Source organism: Danio rerio, chromosome 9 (genome assembly GCF_052040795.2).
Source record: "Danio rerio strain M-AB ecotype USA chromosome 9, GRCz13ab, whole genome shotgun sequence".
In the NCBI taxonomy this organism is placed as follows: domain Eukaryota; kingdom Metazoa; phylum Chordata; class Actinopteri; order Cypriniformes; family Danionidae; genus Danio; species Danio rerio.
In genome coordinates, this window is record NC_141029.1 from 24193966 (window position 1) to 24216179 (window position 22214).

General features: G+C 39.7%; 2 protein-coding genes and 1 long non-coding RNA gene across 3 annotated transcripts in view; all 3 read right to left on the reverse strand.

Moving 5' to 3' along the window:
- LOC147842349 (uncharacterized) overlaps positions 1-22214 on the reverse strand; it is a 736864-nt gene that overhangs the window by 528065 nt on the left and 186585 nt on the right. The gene's annotated exons all lie outside the window — the stretch shown is intronic.
- On the reverse strand, positions 4362-5091 carry crygm2d3 (crystallin, gamma M2d3). Its single transcript, NM_001080061.1, has 3 exons — positions 5083-5091; positions 4740-4982; positions 4362-4634 (listed from the first exon to the last, which is right to left on the reverse strand). Exons 1-3 carry the CDS (start codon positions 5086-5088, stop codon positions 4362-4364), a joined length of 522 nt encoding a protein of 173 aa, NP_001073530.1. The 5' UTR covers positions 5089-5091.
- On the reverse strand, positions 17824-18990 carry crygm2d21 (crystallin, gamma M2d21). The gene is made up of 3 exons (NM_001123293.1): positions 18810-18990; positions 18467-18709; positions 17824-18361 (listed from the first exon to the last, which is right to left on the reverse strand). Exons 1-3 carry the CDS (start codon positions 18813-18815, stop codon positions 18089-18091), a joined length of 522 nt encoding a protein of 173 aa, NP_001116765.1. The 5' UTR covers positions 18816-18990; the 3' UTR covers positions 17824-18088.

Below are 22214 nucleotides of genomic sequence, written 5' to 3' on the forward strand. Positions count from 1 at the left end.
GAACATAAATGCACCTTTACAACACTGCATTCTTTTCATTTTGCAATTCAACTGTCAAATAAGCTCTTTCATCTCTACCCCAAATTCTTTCTGCACCTATGAACTGGGAAATCTATCCTCCTTCAATGTAGCAAAAAAGGTCTTATAACAGGATACTGCTGTTGCAATAAGGCAAGATCTGCACCTGAGCAACATGGAAGAGTACCAGTCACTGAACGATAACACACAGTTTCTGTATATTGCTTCCTTCCCCTTGGGCCTCAGATTTCCGTGGCTCTATTTATTTACCGGACAATGCATCCAAATCCAAGGCTGATACTTCAAAGTTAATGTAAATGTAGCTAAATGGGCAGCCAACCTCTTTTAGCTGCACCCAGTTTTGCTGTGTTGCAGTTGATTACTGTCAGTTTACACTGTACAAGATGTACCTAACAGGTATTCTCCAAATATTTCAGACACTGCCCACTGAAGTCCAAAAAAACTCATAGAACTATAATTCTGCATGTTTCTTTTAGAGGGTCTAAAGTCCCCTACTCGCAAATTCCAAGGTGCAGGAATTACACTTACAGTATTATTAACAGTTTGAGAGGTGAGACTTTGCAACAAAGTCATACTTGCATGCTATTTCTCACTGACTATTCAGTGTAGCTCAGTAAAGAATATAGGGACTGTGTCACAGATTATCATTATTTAAAAATTAACCAATGTGCAAATATAAAACCTCAGTAAAGCAAGCTAGGCAGAATAGTGCTATGTTCCTATATTTTGTAATTAAACTAAATTGAAATCAGAACTTATTAATATTGATAGTCTCTAAACATAGATTCTATGAGGCACTAAAAAAAGAACTTGGTGCATTGCACAACCCAAAGGGCATCCTAATGAAGTGCAAAAAGCCGTCTTTGCCTTGTCCCTTTTAGCAACCTCAATCTGACTATAACCACTAGCTAGGTATAATGTTGAAAACCATTTTCCGCCCAAAAAGAACATCTAAGGACTTTTCTATCCATGTCAATTGGAAATCATCTTTTCTGGTTTTTGTATTTAACTGCTGATAATCAACATACATTTTAAGTTCCCCATCATTCTTTTGTACCAACACAATTAGTGACAAATAGCACTTTTTCTAAAATACAGCTATCCAACGACTGTTAAGTATGAGCCCTTGCATCTTCATACTGTAAGGGGTGAATGCAGTGATAAGGCTGATGGACTGGAGTTTTATCTTAGAGAGGAATTTCTTGAGGTATCTACTTGGAACACCCTGACATAGCAAACTTAAATTAAAAAAAAAAAAACATCTGCCTTTCAACTGCTCATACTCTTCCAAAAGAGGGAAATCTATTTCTTCTTTATTCACACGCTTAATTTGTTGAGAAGTTACAAAAGTCAAAGGTCTATTATTTATACCCCTCCCAGATAACTCAGCTTGTTGGTCTTGTTTAGCCACTATATTAGCTGTACAACTTTTGCAAACCCTTACGTTTAGTCAACCAAGCATGAGAAAAATGAACATTGGTTACAGGTTCATAAGAAATTCTCCTCTCAACTGAAGATACTAACAACTCATCTGGTTACCCACCATCCTCAAAATGTAGTGGTTCTACTAAAATTGTAAGTTACTTTCACTTTATATCTTTCCAATATAATTACTACAGCTTATTCAGCCTCACAACGCCAGTCTCCATCCAGGAGTAGCTTTCTGCTTGTTAGGGATATCAAAAAGTTTAGAACCATGCTGGTAAATTAACTACTGGTAGAAGTATTTAATGACATTCAACATATTAAATTCGAAGTTTTAATTTTTTCTATACTGTAATTGAGAACCCATAGGATCTTTTACCACCAGGAGACCAATAGCTGGCATACAATTTCCAAAAACTGTCATTTTCAGATTTAAATAACCCAAATAGGACAATTTTAAACCATTTCCTTCTCAAAAAATTCACAAGGTTAGCAAAATAGTTCTTATAGCAACTCTTTGTTACAGTTGTAACAATTGAACATGTATCTAGCATTGATGGAATCAATACATCTTTGAACCTAACTTCTACTGCTTGAAAATCAATAACAAATGTAAGTGAGGCTACTAAATCAGAGCCTAATTATACCCCTACCAATGCACAGTGGCTCTGCACACTGGTAGGTTCCACAGCATTTTTTTCATTGATTCTGGCACCTCTTTCAGGTAGGATGAGCCCTTTACAGAACAGGACATCAAAGACGCATTAGCATTGCAGAATGGGAAAAGCCCAGGGTCAGATGGTTATCCTTTTTTAAGGCATTTGCTGATAAGCTCTCTCCACTATTTTTAATTTTGTTTAATGACTCATTAGAATCTTGCACGCTCCCTCTAACTTTTTAGACAGGCTCTTTTTTAAGACACTAAAAGATCCCCTTTCCTGTAGTAAATACTGCCCTCTCAATTTAATGCTAGTGAAAAATAGTAACTAGTCACAGTTACTAGCTTCTTCATTCAAAAAGTATCTCAATTACTAGTAATCTACTATTACTATTACAGACATTTTTCTTAGATTGCAAAATTGCCCATTATGCTTTGCTTGTGTAGGGATGCTAAGAACTTCCAGTCGCCAACTGATGTGTATATACAGTCACATTTGGACAGCTTTGAAATGATAATTGAAATGTAATCCACTCAAAATGCTATTGAAACCCATTTTCGGAGCTCAAATTACCTATTGTAAATGCTGTAAACAGAAGTTCTAAACATTCTACCGGAAGACGCTGGTCACTGTGGCGCAGCAGTCATGCAGCAGTCAAGAAAAAGGTCCATAGATAACGATAAATGTTAAGCATTAAAAAACTAAAAAATTAAATCTAAGAGCAATTTATAAACTAACCACAATATAAGAGTTGCATGTCAGCAACTTATGGAAAGTAAGCTGTTTGTAACTACAGTGCAAAATCTGCTCTTTTATCAACATATGTTTTATGTATGTATGTGTAATTTTAAAAAAATCACAGCATGCAACTGTTGTGATCACTCACTGTTGTGAGCGTTGTTGCATGCAGTGGAGATTACTTAATGTATCCTGCTGAACTCCCTATCAACTCCTGCCACATCTGACAACAATCCAAACACTGACACACACACAAACACACATACTGTAGCTGAAACTTATGATTACTGATTACAAAGACTATTTAAACACCTCACATTCACACATACACTGCTGAGTCTTGTATAGCTGTTGATACAACTCTGTAAGTGGTTTTCTACGTTTCTCGCCATCCTGTGTTTTTGACTTTAGGACGGTTTATGTTGTGTTCTGGATTCTTTGCTGCCTGCCCTAAACTTTTTACCTGTGTTATGAATTATGCTACTAGTTCTCTCTTGCTGTTAATGCTGGTTTTCAACCTCTTCCTGCTTGACCATTCTCATAATAAAGCTGTGTTTGGAACCCCTGTCTACATGTCTCTCCATCGCAACAGAAACATTATGCAGTTTATATAACATAAATGTTCTGAAATATAACAAATGTGTGCAAATGTGTGCTTATTTTTATCAAACAACAACACATGCTTACTAGCAAGGACCTGAATGAATGTTTGAGTTAAGTTTTAGCCTACATAAGAAGACGTCTCTTAAACCTTAACCAGTAAGACAGTTTGTTTACCTCTGGAGAAATTGCTAGACTTCCCTGGCTAGCATTTCTTTCAACTGGTGCACTGGATGGAATAGCTGTGTTTTTCATCAGAGAATTTTCCTTTATTGTGGGAAATTCTTTGAGAATAGTACATCCTTCATTTTAGATGCAAAATCTTGGTGTCATCTTTGATCCTCAACTTTGAACTTTTAATAAAGATTTCTTTTTGTCATCTTAAGAACATTACACAGTTCAAATCTTTTCTTTAATTTTGCTGATGGGGAAAAGCTTATACATGTCTTTATTACATCAAGATTGGACTACTGTAATGTCTTGTTTTCTGGCCTTCCAGCCAAATCTCTAAACAGCTTATAGTAAATTCAGAATTCTGCTGGTTGAGTGCTTATTCATTCTTCTCCATGGGAACACGTTACATCTGTGCTAAGATTACATAACGTGTGAAACAAATAGACTATTCTTTTGTTGTTCCTGCAGTAATCATTAATAAACTGATACATTTCTCATGAGTTATACATTAAGTCATAATTATCTGTACATTAGCTAATCATTAATTAATGCATATTTGTGCACCCATTTTGTAAAGTGTTATCATGCAAAATTGCAAGTGGATATCATACATATATGAATAGTTTTGAATTATTTACGATTCTCCTTTTTTTTGTTTTCATTAAGTAGTGACACATTTCTAGAACAGATTTTTTAGTGTTGCATAAAAATTACTTTATTGAAACGCTAGTACCAAGAGTCCATGATACGCCTCATGCTCATGAACCTCATGCCACCATAATTGCTGAAGTTCCTGTATTGTCCAGGCCCGAAGTGCCACATCCTGCCTCTGTAGTGGGGCTGATCGTAAAAGAGCCAGTGGCCGTCCATCACATGGCAGGACTGGCAGTGAGACATGCGGTAACGATCCATAATGTTGTCACAGTCATCCATCATCTCGTACATCTGACCTCCAAAGTTCTCCCTCTCGTAGATCCTCATTCTGTAGGATCCCCTGTACTGTAGTGAAACAGAAGTCTGTTATTTTCAAGTTTATAAGGCAGAAAATCTTAAGCAGAAAAATGTATTCATCTGTATCTTATATAAGCTTAACATTGGGCTCACCATAGGGATCATACGGCAGGACCTGATGCAGTTGTTCATTCCAAACATAGACATGTAATCAGCATACTCTCCCCTCCTGAAGAAATATCCACTTCCCATGTAGTTGGGCTGATCGTACATCATCCAACAGCCACTGTCCACTCTGCAAGAGTGACAACGGCTCATGTAGGAGGAGAAGTCACCACAGTCGCCCATACACTCATAAGAGCGACCCTGGAAGTTCCTGTCCTCAAAGAAGGTGACCTAAAAAATTTAAATGTAATGTTTTTGTTATGAAAAGTTAAACCAAGCAAAATTGTTTTTGAGTTTCACTGTATGGAATGGGTGCTAGTATGAGGTTTACCTTCATGTTTGTGCTGTCAGTGGTTCCACAAAGGAGAAGCTAAAGCTGATTCTGGCTGTTGACTGACTGCTGTCACCTGTCCTTTTATACAAGACCAAGACTAAAGACTACACAGCTCCTATTGTTACTCAATTCCTGACTATGCAAGTTGGCATAGAGACCTTTCTAGCTATAGCTTGGTATATAGTTCTTAGTACTCAAAATTATTTGGATTTTTTATTCTTTTACAGTACTGTATTGATGATGTACAAGTAAATATAACTAAAAGTATTATTTCTTAGCTAGATGAAATTGTATCTATGCTAGCAAACCTACAAAACTATTAAAAAATAGTAGTGCAATTCTATATATACAGTATTTACATGTATCATATTTTTGTTAGGGACCAAGCACTGAAGGTGTGTAGGCACCTATTGTATCCATTCCAGTTGTTCTTCTTCTTATTCTTCCAGAATCTTCTTCCGCTCTGGAAGTCTATGGCAGCCTTTGACCTGTTTGTGGCATTTGCGCAAACTTTGGCACATTGGTAGAGGACTGTCTGATCTTCAACTACAGCAAATTTGGACTCTTTAACTCAAACTCTTTAGTGCTACCACTTGTCCAAATTTACACTTATGATTATCGTTAGAACTTTTAAACCGAATGGGCTACAATAAAAAATAGAAACAAAAAACAACATTTTTTTTTCCTCTGACTCCCTAGCTCAAGCCAATTCAAACGCACTCTATAAAATAATTTTCCATCATACTTTTTTTTTTTTTTTTTGCTATTTTGAATTTTTTATAAAACCTATTTGAATGAACTCATCCTAGGCCGTTTGTCCAATTTTTACCAAAATTGAATCACTTGATTTGCAGACCATGTTGACCAAAAGTTATGCTATTAAAGTTGATTAGATGAACTATTTTTGATTAACTTGCGAACAAATAAAATTTAAAGAAAAAAGACTTAAGGTGTTATCTCCATAATGATTGATGGATTCACACCAAACTTGGTGTGTGTTATAACAATGGACTGAAGTGAGCTGTAGCGTTTCAGCATACTTCCCCCTAGTGGTCCTCAGATACAAAAAAATGGCTTTTTCTGCTTATAACTTCTTAACCCTTGGTCCAAAGTTTATACAATTCTTTACATCCAGAACTCAAAATAAATAAAGTCAGATTTTCATAGGTAAGCCATTGTAGGCGTCTGCCATTTTGAATTATGTCAAAAAATCGTATGTTTTATGGACGCATTTGCTAATTGTTATGAAACTCGGTATGTATGTTCGGGACTGTGCCCTGAATGCGGTTGAATGTTTCATCACAGGACCACCTTTTGGTAAAATGTTATAACAAAATTTCTAAAAATGCTAAGAACCTTTGACTAATTTTGCCTATTGTTATGAAACTTGTCTTGATACATTCCTTGAGTTGTCCTGAGAATATTGATACCAATTATGCCTTAATTAACTGAACTTCCTGTAACAATTTTGTTTACTGCACTGACAAATGTGGCATGGTGCCAAACTACATCTGAGGAAATCATACAAACTTTGTCAAATAACTTTAGAATAGTTTTGTCTATTGTCATGAGACTTGTCTTGTAGATTCCTTGGATCACTTATATAAATTAGTCCAGATTTTATACTACTTCCTGTCCACCATCTTAAATTAGTTTGAAAATCTGTTGTTTTGAACTCTTTAGATTGTTAGCCCAAGTTCCACCAAATTTGTCTCAGATCATGCTGAATTTTATAGTTGCTCTGTAGCTTGTTGCCGTGCTTGTCTATGATGTGGCCGGTAGGCTGCTCTGCCCCGATAATCGCTGCTTGCAGCTATATTTATATTTTAAATTTTTGAAATAGATAGGTATGGAGATTAAAAGTGATACTTTTTTAGTAGTTTGGGAATGCTCTTTCATCCTTAAATAGGGTCATTTAATGTCAACAAATGTTTTTTGAGTCTAGGACTTTTATGAGTTCTTAGAGGAGAAAGCAGTGGGAAGCTGAGTGGAACTACTGGAAGCACTTGATACTGGAGGGGACCAGCAAGAGAGGGAGGTGTCCGGAAAGGTCTGGGACATCTAGACAGTTGCATATGGCCATAAGAGCAGGAGTCTTGATGGAGGGCACAAGAGTGCAAATGTGCTCAGTGTTATTCAGGTCAATTAAACAGAAGACCATGATGAGCTGTCAGATAAACAAAGCAACAGCTCCTAGGTGATGGACATGGCTGCAGCCTGTAGCTGATTCTCTTAGTTCATTGAAGACTCTGGTTCAAGATCTAAATCAACTCAGGCATTGGTTCTTCAGCATTCAAGGTTTCCATTTGAGGTGGGGTTCTCAAGGAACAATGTCAATATCCTCATGGGAATATATTTCTTTCTCTCTCTCTCTAACTTTGTTTCCTGTCTACATACTTCCATATCTAAATAAAGGCAAAAACACCAAAAATAGATCCCACAAAATTTACATGATTACATATTAAAAAATAGTTAAAACTCTATAAATTAAAGAAAAGGAGACATGAACCAGCAAATGTTTTAAACGTTTTAATAAAAATAACTTAGGTGGACAGATAGAAACCTAACCAAACATGTTGTCCCCGGCCTGGTACTCTTTAAAACTTCCTCTGTCATCCTCCTTCTAGAGCTCCTCCCCATAGTGGCCAGGTTATGCTCATCACCACTTGCCTCGCTCCATTCCCATGGCTCTCGACCATGCTCCCTTATGACAGCAATCACATCTTTTGTGCTTAAAGAAATATGTTGTTTTTTGTTTGAGTTTCAAAAGAGCACAGCTTTGATAACATTTATTTGTTTTGCCGTTACTGATTGCCCTCAAAAGGATATTATTTTATTATTACTTATTTTTATTTATGCTATTTATAATTTTTTTGTGCATTTACTTGGCTGTCATTTGAGTTTGCGAGAAAACGTTTTGCAGTGTTTACATTTTTATTTACCTATACTACTTAATAAATGATTTATCAATATCTATACACAGTGGTGTAAAAGGTTTGCCCCTTACCGATTTGTTTTTTTGCTTATTGTTCACTCTTTAATGTTTTATATCCTCAAACTAATTTAAATATTAGTCAAATATAACACAAGTAACCACATCATGCATTTTTTAAAATTAAGGTTTGATTATTAAGGTAAAACATAAAACAAAACAGCATAGCCCTGTGTGAAAAAAAATGTTTGCCACTAAACCTGATAACTGGTTGAGCCACACTTAGCAGCAGCAACTTCAATGAAACATTTTCAATTGCTTGCAATGAGTCTGTTACAGGTCTGTGGACGGTTTCTGGCCGACTCATTTTTTGCAGATTTGTTGTAATTCAGTTACATTGATGGGTTTTGGAGTGTGGCATAACGTCATTAATTTTTGGGTCTTTGTTTCCGTTCTATCACCAAACGGCATTTGGGCTATAAAAAGGGGAAAACATTTGATACCTGAAAGGCGTCACCTGATGGCCTGCGGTGCCTTGAACGCTCTTCCATCACTTCCAGGACCTGCCGAGGGCACTTGAAAGACTAACATGGTTGGATATTGCTTTGCTTAAAGTGTTTTGCTGTGATTGCCAAGGCTAAAGTGAGTGTAGAGACTGGAAAAGGTAAGGAAGCATTGTCTCTGTAGTTTAATGTTGTTGTTCATGTTATCGATCTTGGAACGATGTATGCCCGCTTCCTTTGTTTTGTTCCGGCTGTGTTTGTTTTGCTGTGCCAGCTGTGTGACTGAAAGCTACGTGATACCTGCCTATTGATTTAACCTTGATCCCCTTCGGTAAGCGGTAGGTTTTCACATGTAGTTGTAAATTGTCTAATAGGAGATTTTACACTTTATACCATAATGATTTTATTTCTTTGTTTATAAGCTAGGTGGCAATCTGTAAAGTGAGCTCCTGTTGGGCGCTCAGCGTTGTTTTGTGGCTGCAGTGCTGTCCTGTTTTCCTAAATTATTTTCTGTTTTCCGGATTTATTTTGTGTTTGGGTTTATTTTGGTTTACACAAAAATAGTTTATTTAACTAATTCCAATTTTTTTTGTTGGTTTATTTATTCATTATTGCTTGTGTTTGGGTCCCATTTCTCCTATTTGGTTCGTTTTGATTGTATACATTCTTATAATGTAAAATCCTAAGTAAATTTTTGTTTTGGCTGGATTTATTAATTAATTCATTTGTTTCTGTTATTTTAATTTATTCATCCAGCTTGTTTTTGATTTGAGATTTGTTTTTTTCCATACATTTTGTGCCTTTTTGTGAAGGCCTACTGGGGCTCTGGATTCTCTTCATACTTTAATTTTGTTTATTCTATTGATTCTTGGCTTATTTTCCTTACTTCAGTAATTAATCTGGCTTAAGATTCAACTTTAGGCTTGTTTCCTCTTTTTTATTGTTTAAGAAGGGATTTAATTGTTTTTTGTTTTCCATTGTAAATTCTAATACATAACTTTTGTGCCGAAAAATATGTGGGCAGAAGATTAATTTTATAGGTGATTATTAGGATTTTCCCCACTGTGTGTAGTGATCACAGAGTGTGTGTGTGCCCTTTACACCGTAGAGTGCAGTGTGTTCACTTACAGGAAGTGCAGTCTGGCCACCTTCCCTGGCTGGTGAGCTCTGGCCCTTGGGCACAATTTATGATTGAATGAGCTATGTCAATGTTGCAATATTGGAATATTGGTTCCCCTTGGGATGGGGAACTTCAATGCTATAAGTGGATTTAATCCGCGTATGGGGATTTCTTTTAGAAAGCCTATCGTCTGAAATAATATGTAAACGGGCCAGTGAAATGCCAAATTGAATTGGCAGCGTCAGCTTGCGCACCTAATGCTTGTTGCAATCAATTTAGCATAAAAGCACAGCGAAAGCAAGAGGACGCTAACCTTTTCGCTTCAGAGACTTATACAGCCTTCTGATGCTGCGTTCACACCAGATGCGGCACGCGTGGATAAATTGCGCTATTCGCGCGTAAATAGCCGCATGAAAATTTGAGTTTCTTCATTTGTGCGTCCGCCCTCACCACTCTTGACGGTCGAGCAGCCAGGGGGTATGAGGCAATTCCTTAGGTCGAGCACGCCATTGCAGTCAATCCTTGTCCGCATGGCGCCTCTTCTTGGCGGGGTATGCCTCCTCTCCCTTCCAGAGCCTCCCAAACCCAGAGCTTACAAGGCTGCTGGCCAGGCTGCTTTCAACTTGCTTGCTATGGCCACCTACCAGCGCTACCAAGCGCATGCACTGGCCCAGCTGCACGAGGGTGGGTTTAACCCAAGCTTGCTTCGCGAGCTCCGCACCACAACCGACTATGCTCTTCGGACCTCTAAGTCCACTGCGTGTGCGTTGGGAAGGACGATGTCCACATTAGTGGTTCAGGAGCACCACCTCTAGCTAAACCTGGCTGATATGCATGGAGTCGCTTTCTTGACTTCCCCATATCCCAGGCTGGCCTGTTCGGCCACACCGTCAGTGAATTTACTCAGGAAGAGCAGTCTGATGCGATGGGTAATGTGATCTATCGGCAGGACCATAAGCTCGCTCCGTCGGCCAAGCCATCCTCGCCGAAGGCATTCAAGAGGGGCAATCTCTCGGGAAGTTCTTTTCGGACGTTCTGCCTCAAGCCTGGGGAGGGGCCAGCTTTTAAGCGTAAGCTCTGTTACCCGCCCTCTCAACATGCTCGACCAATGATTTCAGGGCAAAGTTTGAGCGGAAAACTTCCTTTGTCTCGAGGCTGCTCATATGCAAATTTGAGTGTCCACCCAAACCATGCGGAGAGGCATTAATTCAGGGCATTAAAGAATGTAAGCAGTGGTGATTATGATCATGCTCTATGCATCATTTGTTGTAAAATGTCAGCAGAAACCCATCGGTACCAAACATGGGGGGGGTTTAAAAGTACATCAACATAATTCCCACACCCTTACATTATTTATGCTCTAAAAAGGCCTAAAGGAACCAGGCATACGGGTTATATGAGGGGTTGTACAGGTAAGAAAAGCCAGAAATTAGATAAAAAGTTTACAAACATAACATTTTAGTTTTGTGCTGATCCAGGATTTCTCAGTCCAATTTCTTTTTGGACTAATGTCCTTGTGTGTGTGTGTGTGTGTGTGTGTGTGTGTGTGTGTGTGTGTGTTTGTAAGAAGGGGGGGAGACCGGAATGACTTTGAAGTCTCTAGGTCCATCTCTCTGGACAAGCTCTAAATAACGAAAGGTGTCACGGAGGCAGACTTCGTGGAGCCAGTGGTCGTAAACCGTCCTGTCGACTAAAAACCCAGATCCTTTCCTTAAAATCAATAAATAGTTTTACCTATGGACTGTACGTAACAGCACGTGGGCACACACCGAGTCACTGTTACTGTGCTGTGTCGCCGTGCCCTCAGCCCTTGGAACGACCCCTCTTTTCTACAGGTCGCAGTATCTCTAGGACAGGCGTCCAGTCATGTTGTTGTTTCAACAGATGCTTCCAGCTTGGGCTGTGGGGCTGTGTGTTGTGGGCATGCAGCTGTGGGCCTGTAGAAAGGAACCCAGTTGCGTTGGCATATCAATCGCCTAGAGTTGTTGGCAGTGTTCTTCCCTCTGTACCGTTTTTTTCCGGTGCTGGAGCAGCAGCACGTGCTGGTCAGGACAGACAGCATGGCGGCGGTGGCGTATATCAACCACATGGGGGGTATTCGCTCCCACCGCATGTCTCAGCTCGCCCGCTGTCTGCTCCTCTGGAGTCATATGCGGCTGAAATCGCTGCTCGCCACTTACATTCCAGGCGAGCTCAACCGTGCAGCCGATGCGCTCTCCAACAGCCTTTGCGTCCCGAAGAATGGAGACTCCACCCCTAGTCTTTTCAGCTGATAAAGGTGCAATTCGGGGAAGCCCAGATCTATCTGTTTGCCTCCCCCAAGAACGCTCATTGCCAGTTGCTTTTTTCCCTGACGCATGCGCAAAAATGCATTTCCTCCATTGAGCCTTCTCGTGCAGTTACTGTGCAAGACCAGGGAGGATGAGGAGCAGGCCTAGCTAGCTGCTAGCTGCGCCCCTCTGGCCCAACCGGACCTTGATGTCAGAACTCTCCCTCCTCGCGGCGGCCCTCCGCTGGCAGATCCCTTTGAGAGAGAACCTACTCTCTCAGGGACAGGACACCATCTGGCACCCTCACCCCGATCTTTGGAACTTCCACGTGTGGTCCTTAAATGCGAGGAAGACTTAGGTAACCAACTTACTGCGGTGGTTAATACCATCACTCAGGCAAGAGCCCCCTCCTCGAGCACGCCTATGCCCTGAAGTGGAGTCTATTCACTGAATGGTCCATCTCTCGCAAAGAAGACCCCTGAAATTGCAAGATTAGCGTTGTGCTTTCTTTAAGAGAAGCTGGAGAGCAGGCTGTCGCCCTCCACACTCAACGTTACATGACTGCCATCTCCGCTCATCATGACACGGTGGCTGGCAGCACCGCGGGAAGGCATAACCTCATCATCCGGTACCTCAGAGCCGCTAGGCGAATAAATCTATCCCGCCCCTCTCTCATGCCCTCTTGGGATCTCGTCCTTGTTCTCACGAGCCTGTGTCAGATCTCTTCGAACCTCGACTCAGTATCCTTAAGATTTCTGTCCTGTAGCCATTTTCTGGTGAGTGACTCGTGCCTGTCATTTGTGCTGGCTTAATCTTATGTTGTCCTGAGACTCCACCATGGATATGTGCCCAAGGTTCCTACCACACCGTTTAAAGACCAGGTAGTGAGCCTGCAAGCGCTGCCCACGGATTAGGCAGACGAATTTGCGAATTTATCTGGACCGCACTCAGAGCTTTTGATCATCTGAGCAGCTCTTCTTCTGTTATGGTGGTCGGCAGCAGGGAAGTGTCGTATCAAAACATAGGTTGGCCCACTGGATAGTGGATGCCATCTCCCTCGCGAGCCGTGTGCCCCAGGAGTGCGTGCGCACTCCACTCGAAGCTTCTCATTTTCTTAGGCGCGTGTATGCGGCGCCTCTGTAACAGACATCTGTAGAGCTGCGGGCTGGGTGACAACTAATAGAGGGTAATACAGGTTTTACAATCTGCGAGTGGAGCCGGTTTCCTCAAGGGTATTAGGTAACCCTTGGTGATTGAGGAAACCACTCGGTTAAGGTGTTAAAAAACATTTGATGCACCATTCTCCCTAACACAGATACGTGCACTTATTCACTCTGTTAGTAAAGTTCCCCGCTTAGGTGAGCCCTGCAGTTTCCTCCAAGGCCCCCAGCACTGACTCAGCGGAGGAGTCACTCGCTAACCCATTACGTTGTAGGTCTGCCTTCTGGTCAGCCTGCATTTTGGGTATAGGTGCCCGCTATGCGTGATCCCTACCAGGCGATCCCATATGCTTATTCAGCCACGGTGCAGTCCCCCCTCACAGGCGGACATGTGTCTTCCCTCTCCACTAACCATCTTATTATAGGTGTACTCCTCCTTCTCAGGGCTAGTCCATATATTCTGCCATCATATCTCCCCATTGGGTAGCAGGTGGCCTCCGCAGTGTCCTTCCTATCGGGACTGCACGCTTTCCCAACGTACTGCCGTATTAAATTCCTAGAAATTATTTAGATGCTTGGGGCTCCTGAAAAATATATCTACATCCGTAAATCTTCTTTGAAGTGGGATAAGTAGGGGCCAGGGATCACGTTAAAAGACCGCGACCCTCTCTATGATGCAGGAGCGCTCATGCTATGACTGGCTATCCTCTCATCAGAGGCAAATGTAATGTGCAGTCATAATGGCGTTTTCCAGACATTTCCCCATATGTGGATTAAATCTACTTATAGCATTGGAGTTCCCCATCCGAAGGGGAACACTCTGGTTACTGAAGTAACCCTCGTTCTCTAAGGAGGGGAACGGAAATGTAATATTGCATTGCCATAATGATTGTTCCTTAGCTGTAGAAATCTGTCTCTTCAGCTTAAAAAAGTTAGTGTCTTCTTGCTTTTGCTGTGCTTTTATGCTCAATTGATTGCAACAAGCATCAGTTGCGCAAGCTGACGCTGCCAATTCATTTGGCATTACATTGGTCCGTTTACATAATCTTTCAGACGATTGGCTTTCTGAACAAAATCCCCATACATTAATTGTGCTTTTATTCAAGATTTGAGAAATTATTTTTGTACTGTGCCAATGTCGCTTACTTTGGTTGGTGGAGTGAACTTGTGCATGGCTTTATAGGTGGGGCGTCTGTTTTAATTCTTTGGGTGAAATTCTCAAAGTGGCATAGTTGGGTAAACTATTGTATTTCTATTCTATTCGGGGGTCTTTCTCCATCCGCCCTCCTGCCATACGTCACAGGAGCATGAACTACCTTTTTAAGCTCATGCCACAGCATCTCAATTGGATTTCGGTCATGAATTAACTAGGCCACTTCCAAATCTTCATTTTGTTTTTCTTCAGCCATTCTTGCTAGTGTGCTTTAAATCATTGTCTTGCTGCAGAACCCAGGTTTGCTTCAGCTTAAGGTAACTAACAGATGGACGACATTCTTATTCAGGGTGTTGTGTTACACAGCAGAATTCATGGTTTCATTTATCACAGCAAGTATCCCTGGTCCTAAAGCAGCAAAAAAGGCCCAGACCATAACACCACCACCATATTTTACTGTTGGTTTGCTGTTCTTTTCCTGAAATGTGGTGTTACTCCACACATAATGGCATGCAAATACAGTTAGAACATACTTTCAGTATCATCTTTGCTTGAAATAATACAGTGTAATGCAGTTTATCTGAAATAAGCCTGCTCCCACACAGGTTTGACCTTCCAGACCAGACGCTCTGACAACAACTGTCAGATGAAATTTGAAGAACGAAACTAAGAATATTCAAATTTCATCCAGAAGGATTGTATCAAATTTTTATTAGCCAAATTCATCTTATGGATTAATACATGTAAAAAATGAACCTTAGTTCAGTGTGTTACATAACTGCTCCCTGCTGGTCATGTCTTTCTAGTATCAGAGCATTCTGTGTGCTTGTGTGAAATACACCGATGTCCCCAGTGGTAACATTCTTTCACTCGAGCAATCTCAGTAGCCATACCTATTTGTTAAGTGTTTTTTCTATGAACTGGTTTGCCTGGTATCTTTTGCTTATGGTGGATTCATAAATACTCACATTAACTGAGACATGTGAGGGTTGTTGTGGGGTCTTTTGTGACTTCTAGGATGAGTTGTCACTGTGCTTTGGATAATTGTAGTCAGCCAGCCATTCCTGGGAACATTCTCTACCGTTCAATGTTTTTGCCATGTTTAAGGCTCTCATTGTGGTTCGCTGCAGTCCCAAAGCTTTAAAAAATGGCTGTATAACCCTTTTCAGATTGGTATATTTAAATTTTTGTTTTTTGTTTTTGAGTTTCTATGGATCTTCTTCTATGGCGTGATGTCTAGGCTTTGAGGATATATTAGTGTACTTTGTAAAAAAGGTCCTATTTAACTGATTTCTTAATTGTGAGGTTTGGCAGTAATCAGGCATGTGTGTGGCTAAAGAAATTTAATTTCCTTTATTAATTAAAAATAAAATTTAAATGCATATTGTGTTAACTTTGGTTTTGTTCGACTAATTAAAATTAGTTTGATGATGTGAAACATTAAAGTGTAACAAACATGTTGAAAAATAATAAATCAGTGAGGGGACAAACACTTTTTCACATCACTGTGTATATATATATATATATATATATATATATATATATATATATATATATATATATATATATATATATATATTAGGGATGTGCGGAGCAGCCGGTATTTGTATTTGTATTTGTTGAGGGGGGAAAAGTATTTGTATTTGTATTTGTATTCGAGTAAAATTCAAAATGGCGCAAAAAAATATATTTTTTCTATTACACTTCTAATTTACGTTATAGTGAAAGTATTGTTTAATTATACCCATTATATAAATTATAGATATGCATTATTGGCTGTTGTTTTTGAACATGTGACAAGAAATGTCATTGAAAAGAAAATAACATAGAAGCCATTATCTCATCCATGGTTAAACCAACAACTAATAAAATACCAAGGTGAATATTATGAACCCCACCACCACCGTTCTTGTTGAAGGACACTGAATAGACAGAATAAACACAAATAATACTTAAAAAAACTGTTGTTCTCCTGAAAGAACTTCTTTCCAATGCACAGAATTCCAAAAACTAAAATTAACAAAATAAATCTAAATAAAACCCTGCCTGGGAGATCTGGCAGAACAAAAGTATTCTATATAATACTAAAAGATACAGCCCTGCTATTATCATCTGCCTGCCACAAAAAGACACAAAGTTTGTTTGTTTGTTTTTTTTTTATGCTTGAAACTGACTTGCTGGGGCAGAATGTGGCTGTGTTGATGATTTGGTGGTTGTGGAGGATTTAGCAGAACATGGCTGTGCTGATTGAGGGGATTGATGCTTGTGGGGGTTTACAGACAGTATCAGGAGAGGATGCTTTTAGTGCATGTGATAATACATTACATAGAAGGTTGCGTGGTGGCACAGTGAGTAGCACTGTCGCCTGACAGCAAGAAGGTTGCTGGTTCGAGCCCCGACTGGGTTCTCCCCATGTTGGCGTGGGTTTCCTCTGGGTGCTCCGGTTTCCCCCACAGTCCAAACACATGCAATACAGGTGAATTGGGTAAGCTAAATTGTCCCTTTTGTATGTGTGTGAAAGAGAGTGTATGGATGTTTCCCAGTCCTGGGTAGCAGCTGGAAGGGCAGCCACTGCATAAAACATATGCTGGATAAATTGGTGGTTCATTCCACTGTGGCAACCCCAGATTGATAAAGGGATTTAGCCGAAAAGAAATGAATGAATGATTATGGATAGAAGATGTTGACAGATGTTTAATATCTCTGCCTCTGCTGATTTCACTTTTGCACACATTATACAGTATCACTTTGTTTTATCTGCAGCAGCACTGACTGTAAAATGCTTCCACACAGAACCTGAAGGTTTTTTTTTCTTTTGACTGGTGGAGGACCAAGAAATGGCTCAGCAGCACTCTTTTTCACTTTTTATGGGTGCCCAAATGTCTTTGAGGAGTTTCAAGTTAATAAAAAGTGACGGGAAGCTATGTTAAGGTTAACTAGCCTATAGCATATATCTTGCTGCAGTAATTTAGAAGTACCATATAACTCCCATAAGTGCATACTATTCGACACAACTGCAAAAGTATCGCTTTAACCTTTATAAACGATCGTTAACGTTACTCTGTCAACAGACTATTGTCTAAATTACCGCGCTAACAGAGCTAACGTTGCGTAAACAGAACACCCGGTTGCAGACGTCAATAATGCAGCGTAATAGAATATCCCCATCAAACTTCGCTACAAGTTTATAAACTGCCTTTGGAACCCAACTAAGGTACAAAAATCTATTTAACAAAAATAGTGATGCAGTGAAGTATTTTTTTCGCTCAGCCGAGCCTTCTGTCTGTTGCTGTGGAGAAGCTTGTGCCAGACACCCTGTTATCTCCGCCCCGCCCTCCGACATGCCGACTGAGCGTGTCTCTCTCTCTCTCTCTCTCTCTCTCTCTCACTCACTCACTCACTCACGTGGGCATGCACTGTGGTCTCATGAGGAAATGCTGCTTTTTGATGTAGTGGTTTTCTTGCTCCCGAATACAAATATTTATTCAAGTACTTGTTCGAATCAAGTATTCGTAAAAACACGCTATTCGTGCCTTTCCGAATACCGTATTCGGGTTCGGCTCCACCCTTAATATATATATATATATATATATATATATATATATATATATATATATATATGTATGTATATGCACAGTTGAAGTCAAACTTATTAGCCCTCTGAATTATTAGCTCCCCTGTTTATTTATGTTTTTTTTTTCACAATTTCTGATTAATGGAGAAAAGATTTTTTTTTCAACACATTACTACACATAAAAGTTTTAGTAACTTATTTATTATAATAATTGTGGAAATTTCAAGTCTTATGTGACAAATTTTCAGAACAGAATTTTTAGTAATGTATAGAAATTGTTTTATTGAAACTCTAGTACCAGGAGTCCATGATGCGCCTCATGCTCATGAACCTCATGCCACCATAGTTGCTAAAGTTCCTGTACTGTCCAGGCCCGAAGTGCCACATCCTGCCTCTGTAGTGGGGCTGGTCATAAAAGAGCCAGTGGCCGTCCATCACATGGCAGGACTGGCAGTGAGACATGCGGTAACGGTCCATGATGTTGTCACAGTCATCCATCATCTCGTACATCTGACCCATGAAGTTATCCCTCTCGTAGATCCTCATTCTGTAGGATCCCCTGTGCTGTAGTGAAAAAGAAGTCTGTTATTTTCAAGTTTATTAAGCAGAAAACTTCACGCTCAAAACTGCATTAATCTGTATCTTATATAAGCTTAACATTGGGCTCACCATGGGGATCATACGGCAGGACCTGATGCAGTTGTTCATTCCAAACATAGACATGTAATCAGCATACTCTCCCCTCCTGAAGAAATATCCACTTCCCATGTAGTTGGGCTGATCGTACATCATCCAACAGCCACTGTCCACTCTGCAAGAGTGACAACGGCTCATGTAGGAGGAGAAGTCACCACAGTCGCCCATACACTCATAAGAGCGACCCTGGAAGTTCCTGTCCTCAAAGAAAGTGACCTAAAAAATTCAAATATAATGTTTTTGTTATGAAAAGTTAAATTAAGTCAAGTAATTTTTAGGTTACACTGTGTGGAATGGGTGCTAGAATGAGGTTTACCTTCATGTTTGCGTTGTCTGATCCTCAGTGGTTCCACACGGGAGAAGCTGAAGCTGATTCTGCCTGTTGACTGACTGCTGTCACCTGTCCTTTTATACAAGACCAAGACTAAAGACTACACAGTACCTATTGTTACTCAGTTCCTGACTATGCAAGTTGGCATAGAGAACTTTCTAGCTATAAGGCTTGGTATGTAGTTCTTAGTACTCAGATTTATCTGGATTGGACTTAACAAAAAAGCTACGTTCACACTGCAAGGTTTAGTGCTCAAATCAGATTTTTTCTCAGATCTGATTTTTTTTTTTTTTTGCATAACAGTTCACATTGTTGTTATAAATGTGGCCGATATCAGATTTGCAATGTGAACAGAACATGGACCTGCTTGCGCAAATGTACTGTTACAGACAGCACAAAATGTCTAATTATGCACACAGTGTGTATACTGTATGAAAAATATTGTCAGATTATGCTTGATATTATTATTGCCCTTTACACAGACTACCGTGGTGTATTTCATGAGCTGTAAATGGTTGTTCTGCTATTGCAATTTGTATTTCAGCATTTGAAACCTAAAAGTCACTTGTGATTGAAAACACTGATCATTTGTGATTTATGACATTTGGTGCGCATCTTTCTGATCACCAGTGTGGTGAGCTCATCAAGGGTTAATGAGCAGCCGCAGACTTAACTGTGAAGGCAGAGATGGTTTATCTCCGTTTGCACAGCTATTTTATTTTCCATCGTTATAAACAACTGACACGTGCAGAAGGGGGTTTTGTGTGCTTGAGCACCTGCCCTTTTTTCTCTCGAAGAGAAAAATCCCCCTAAAATGAAAGTACCCCTTCATTTGCACACGGATCCCCTATCCACAACACCATCGATGCTCTTAAGCTTCCTAATCAACCTGTGCGTCAATCGTTAGCCAAATTGGCTAGCAAGCACAAGTTTTGCCTTTTCTTCAAAATGCACAACCAACTTTCAGTGGTAAAGTAATTGCCAGTGCGCCATACTACTGTGCTGCTGATGAGTAGATGATATTTGCAGCACAGAATGAGGACGCATGTCGCTCGCAGATTATGTAAAAGCCACATGAAATCCGACACAATCGTTCACACTATGGTTGCATTGCAAAACATCATTTATGTCTGATATAATACTACATATGAAAGTGGCATAAATCTGAACTGAAAAGATCATATTTCATGTGGTTTGGCTGCAGTGTGAACGTAGCCTAAGTCACTTCTGCTAAACGATTTTATCAACACAAATTGCCTGGATTTTTTTGCTTTTTGCTAGATGACAGTTGTAGTACAACTGTTCTAAATGAACAGTGTTGTGCAAGTTACTTCCAAACTGTAATACATTACAGATTACTTGTTACTGTTATTTAAAAGTAATCCCTAACATAAAAATATTACTGTCTCAAAATTGTAATGTTACATTACTCTTATATTACTTTCTATGTACTTTTACCAAGATAACTACAGAATTAGAACTTTACATTCTAAAATGCACTGCAGAGCACTTTACATCCAGTAGAAATTGATATGATAACAGGCTAATAACAATATAGTATATAATTGGCAATGTGAAGGCTCAAGACAATGCAAGAAAGGAGGACAGTCAGAATCACAAATGATCAAAGTCTGTTAAAAGTATGGTAGAGGTAAAGTGATTATCTGGCAATATCTGTGAGTAGCTTGACTATATTCATATTAGACACATCAGGCCTATATGTAAACAAGATGCAGATTTTTTTTTCTTTTCTTATTGTTGCCATTATTCTATTCATTTTAAATTCACGTGGTTCTCAACACAAAACTGTCATGCACAAAGTAAGCATGATGAATATAGCTTTCTCAATATAATGCTTGTGCACCGGTTTCTGAAATCTGTTTGTAGACAAAACTGCTTGTGATCTTCCAAATATACACTGCTCGCGTGCAAATTTTCTCAAACTCTTTCAAATATACACTGCTCATGCACAAATTTTCTTGCGCACTCTCAGTTCCCTGCTCGCTCAGTGAGATTATTTGAAGACTCACAAGTTTTGTCTTGTGTTCCCTCTTGCTTTCGTGCTTTTTGATGTGATTTATATTAGTACAGTATTTATTAACAATAACCAACATACTGAAATAGACTTACATATTCAATTTTTATCTAATAAACCATGAGATTTTTGGCTGTATGTTATATGATGAGATATTTCCAGTTTCAAATACTTAATGACAGAGAAAATATAAGTTGTATGTAAAAAATACATTTTATTTTTTTTAAATTATTAAACATCCAAAAGGTGCACCATACAACTAAAAAAAACATTTAAACAAAAATATAACTATATATGTAACTAATGGAAAGTAGGGAAACACTTGATAAGGTATTATAGCCTACTGTACTATTCACTCTTCACATAAATCTCACTATTAAATTTATTTTATCATGGCAACTGAAATAAAGTGAAATAGCTCTGTTGTCTTCAACCCAGGCTCATTGTGAAAACGTAGTCCCGCGGACGTTTCTGGAGACGTACGGCTGCAGTTTTTGTTTTTGCGAATCCGCGCCCACGCTGTTCTCGCATGAACCCACCAGAGGCCGCTGTCCGACTGACCGGATGATTGACTGCGCGACCGGCAAATCGGCCGACCCGCCCTCCTCCTTCCCTGAACCCAACCAATTTTACCGATTGGCCCACTCGCTTCCCTAAACCCGAGCAACAGTTAACAAAAGCCGTCCAAAAAAAAAAAAAAAAAACAGATTTTTTTTTTTTACCGTGTTTTCGGATTTCACCGCGTTCTCACCCTGTTACGAAACTCGTTCACTTAATTTTTGGGAATCTGTTTTTGTCTTGCCTGATTGCTGGAACTGCTCTTCCCCGGACTCGAAACCGATCGCTGTGGTCATCTCCTCTCTGCATCTCAAGCCTGCCAACGTACACGGTGAGCTGAGTGGACAAACGGGTTGCAGCGGGGAAGCCCTCCACAAGGAGGTAAGCGATCAGCCGGCAAGCATCAGCATCCCACCGCCCCGTATCGTTCGCTTGAAAAAAATTAAATGCAGCCGTACGTACCTCCCAGGACGTATTCCGCTGTCTCCAGAAATGTCCGCAGGACTACGTTTTCAGAACGAACTTGGGTTGAGTTGTCTTCCACATTGTTGATGAGATTTTGGAGGACATTTTCCCTGTCATTCTCTTCATTTTGAGGAAAAGCTGTTCCACAGGGACCCTGAGCACTCATGAACTGAACACACATGGACAGTGTTTTGAACAGTACTAGTAAAGTATTTCAATTAATCTGTTGTGGTAATACTATAGTTGTTAGTGTTACAACTAGTGTAATATAAACAATTTACCCTATGCTGCAGTTTTTTTTTTTACAATATAAGGTATATTATACTACAATT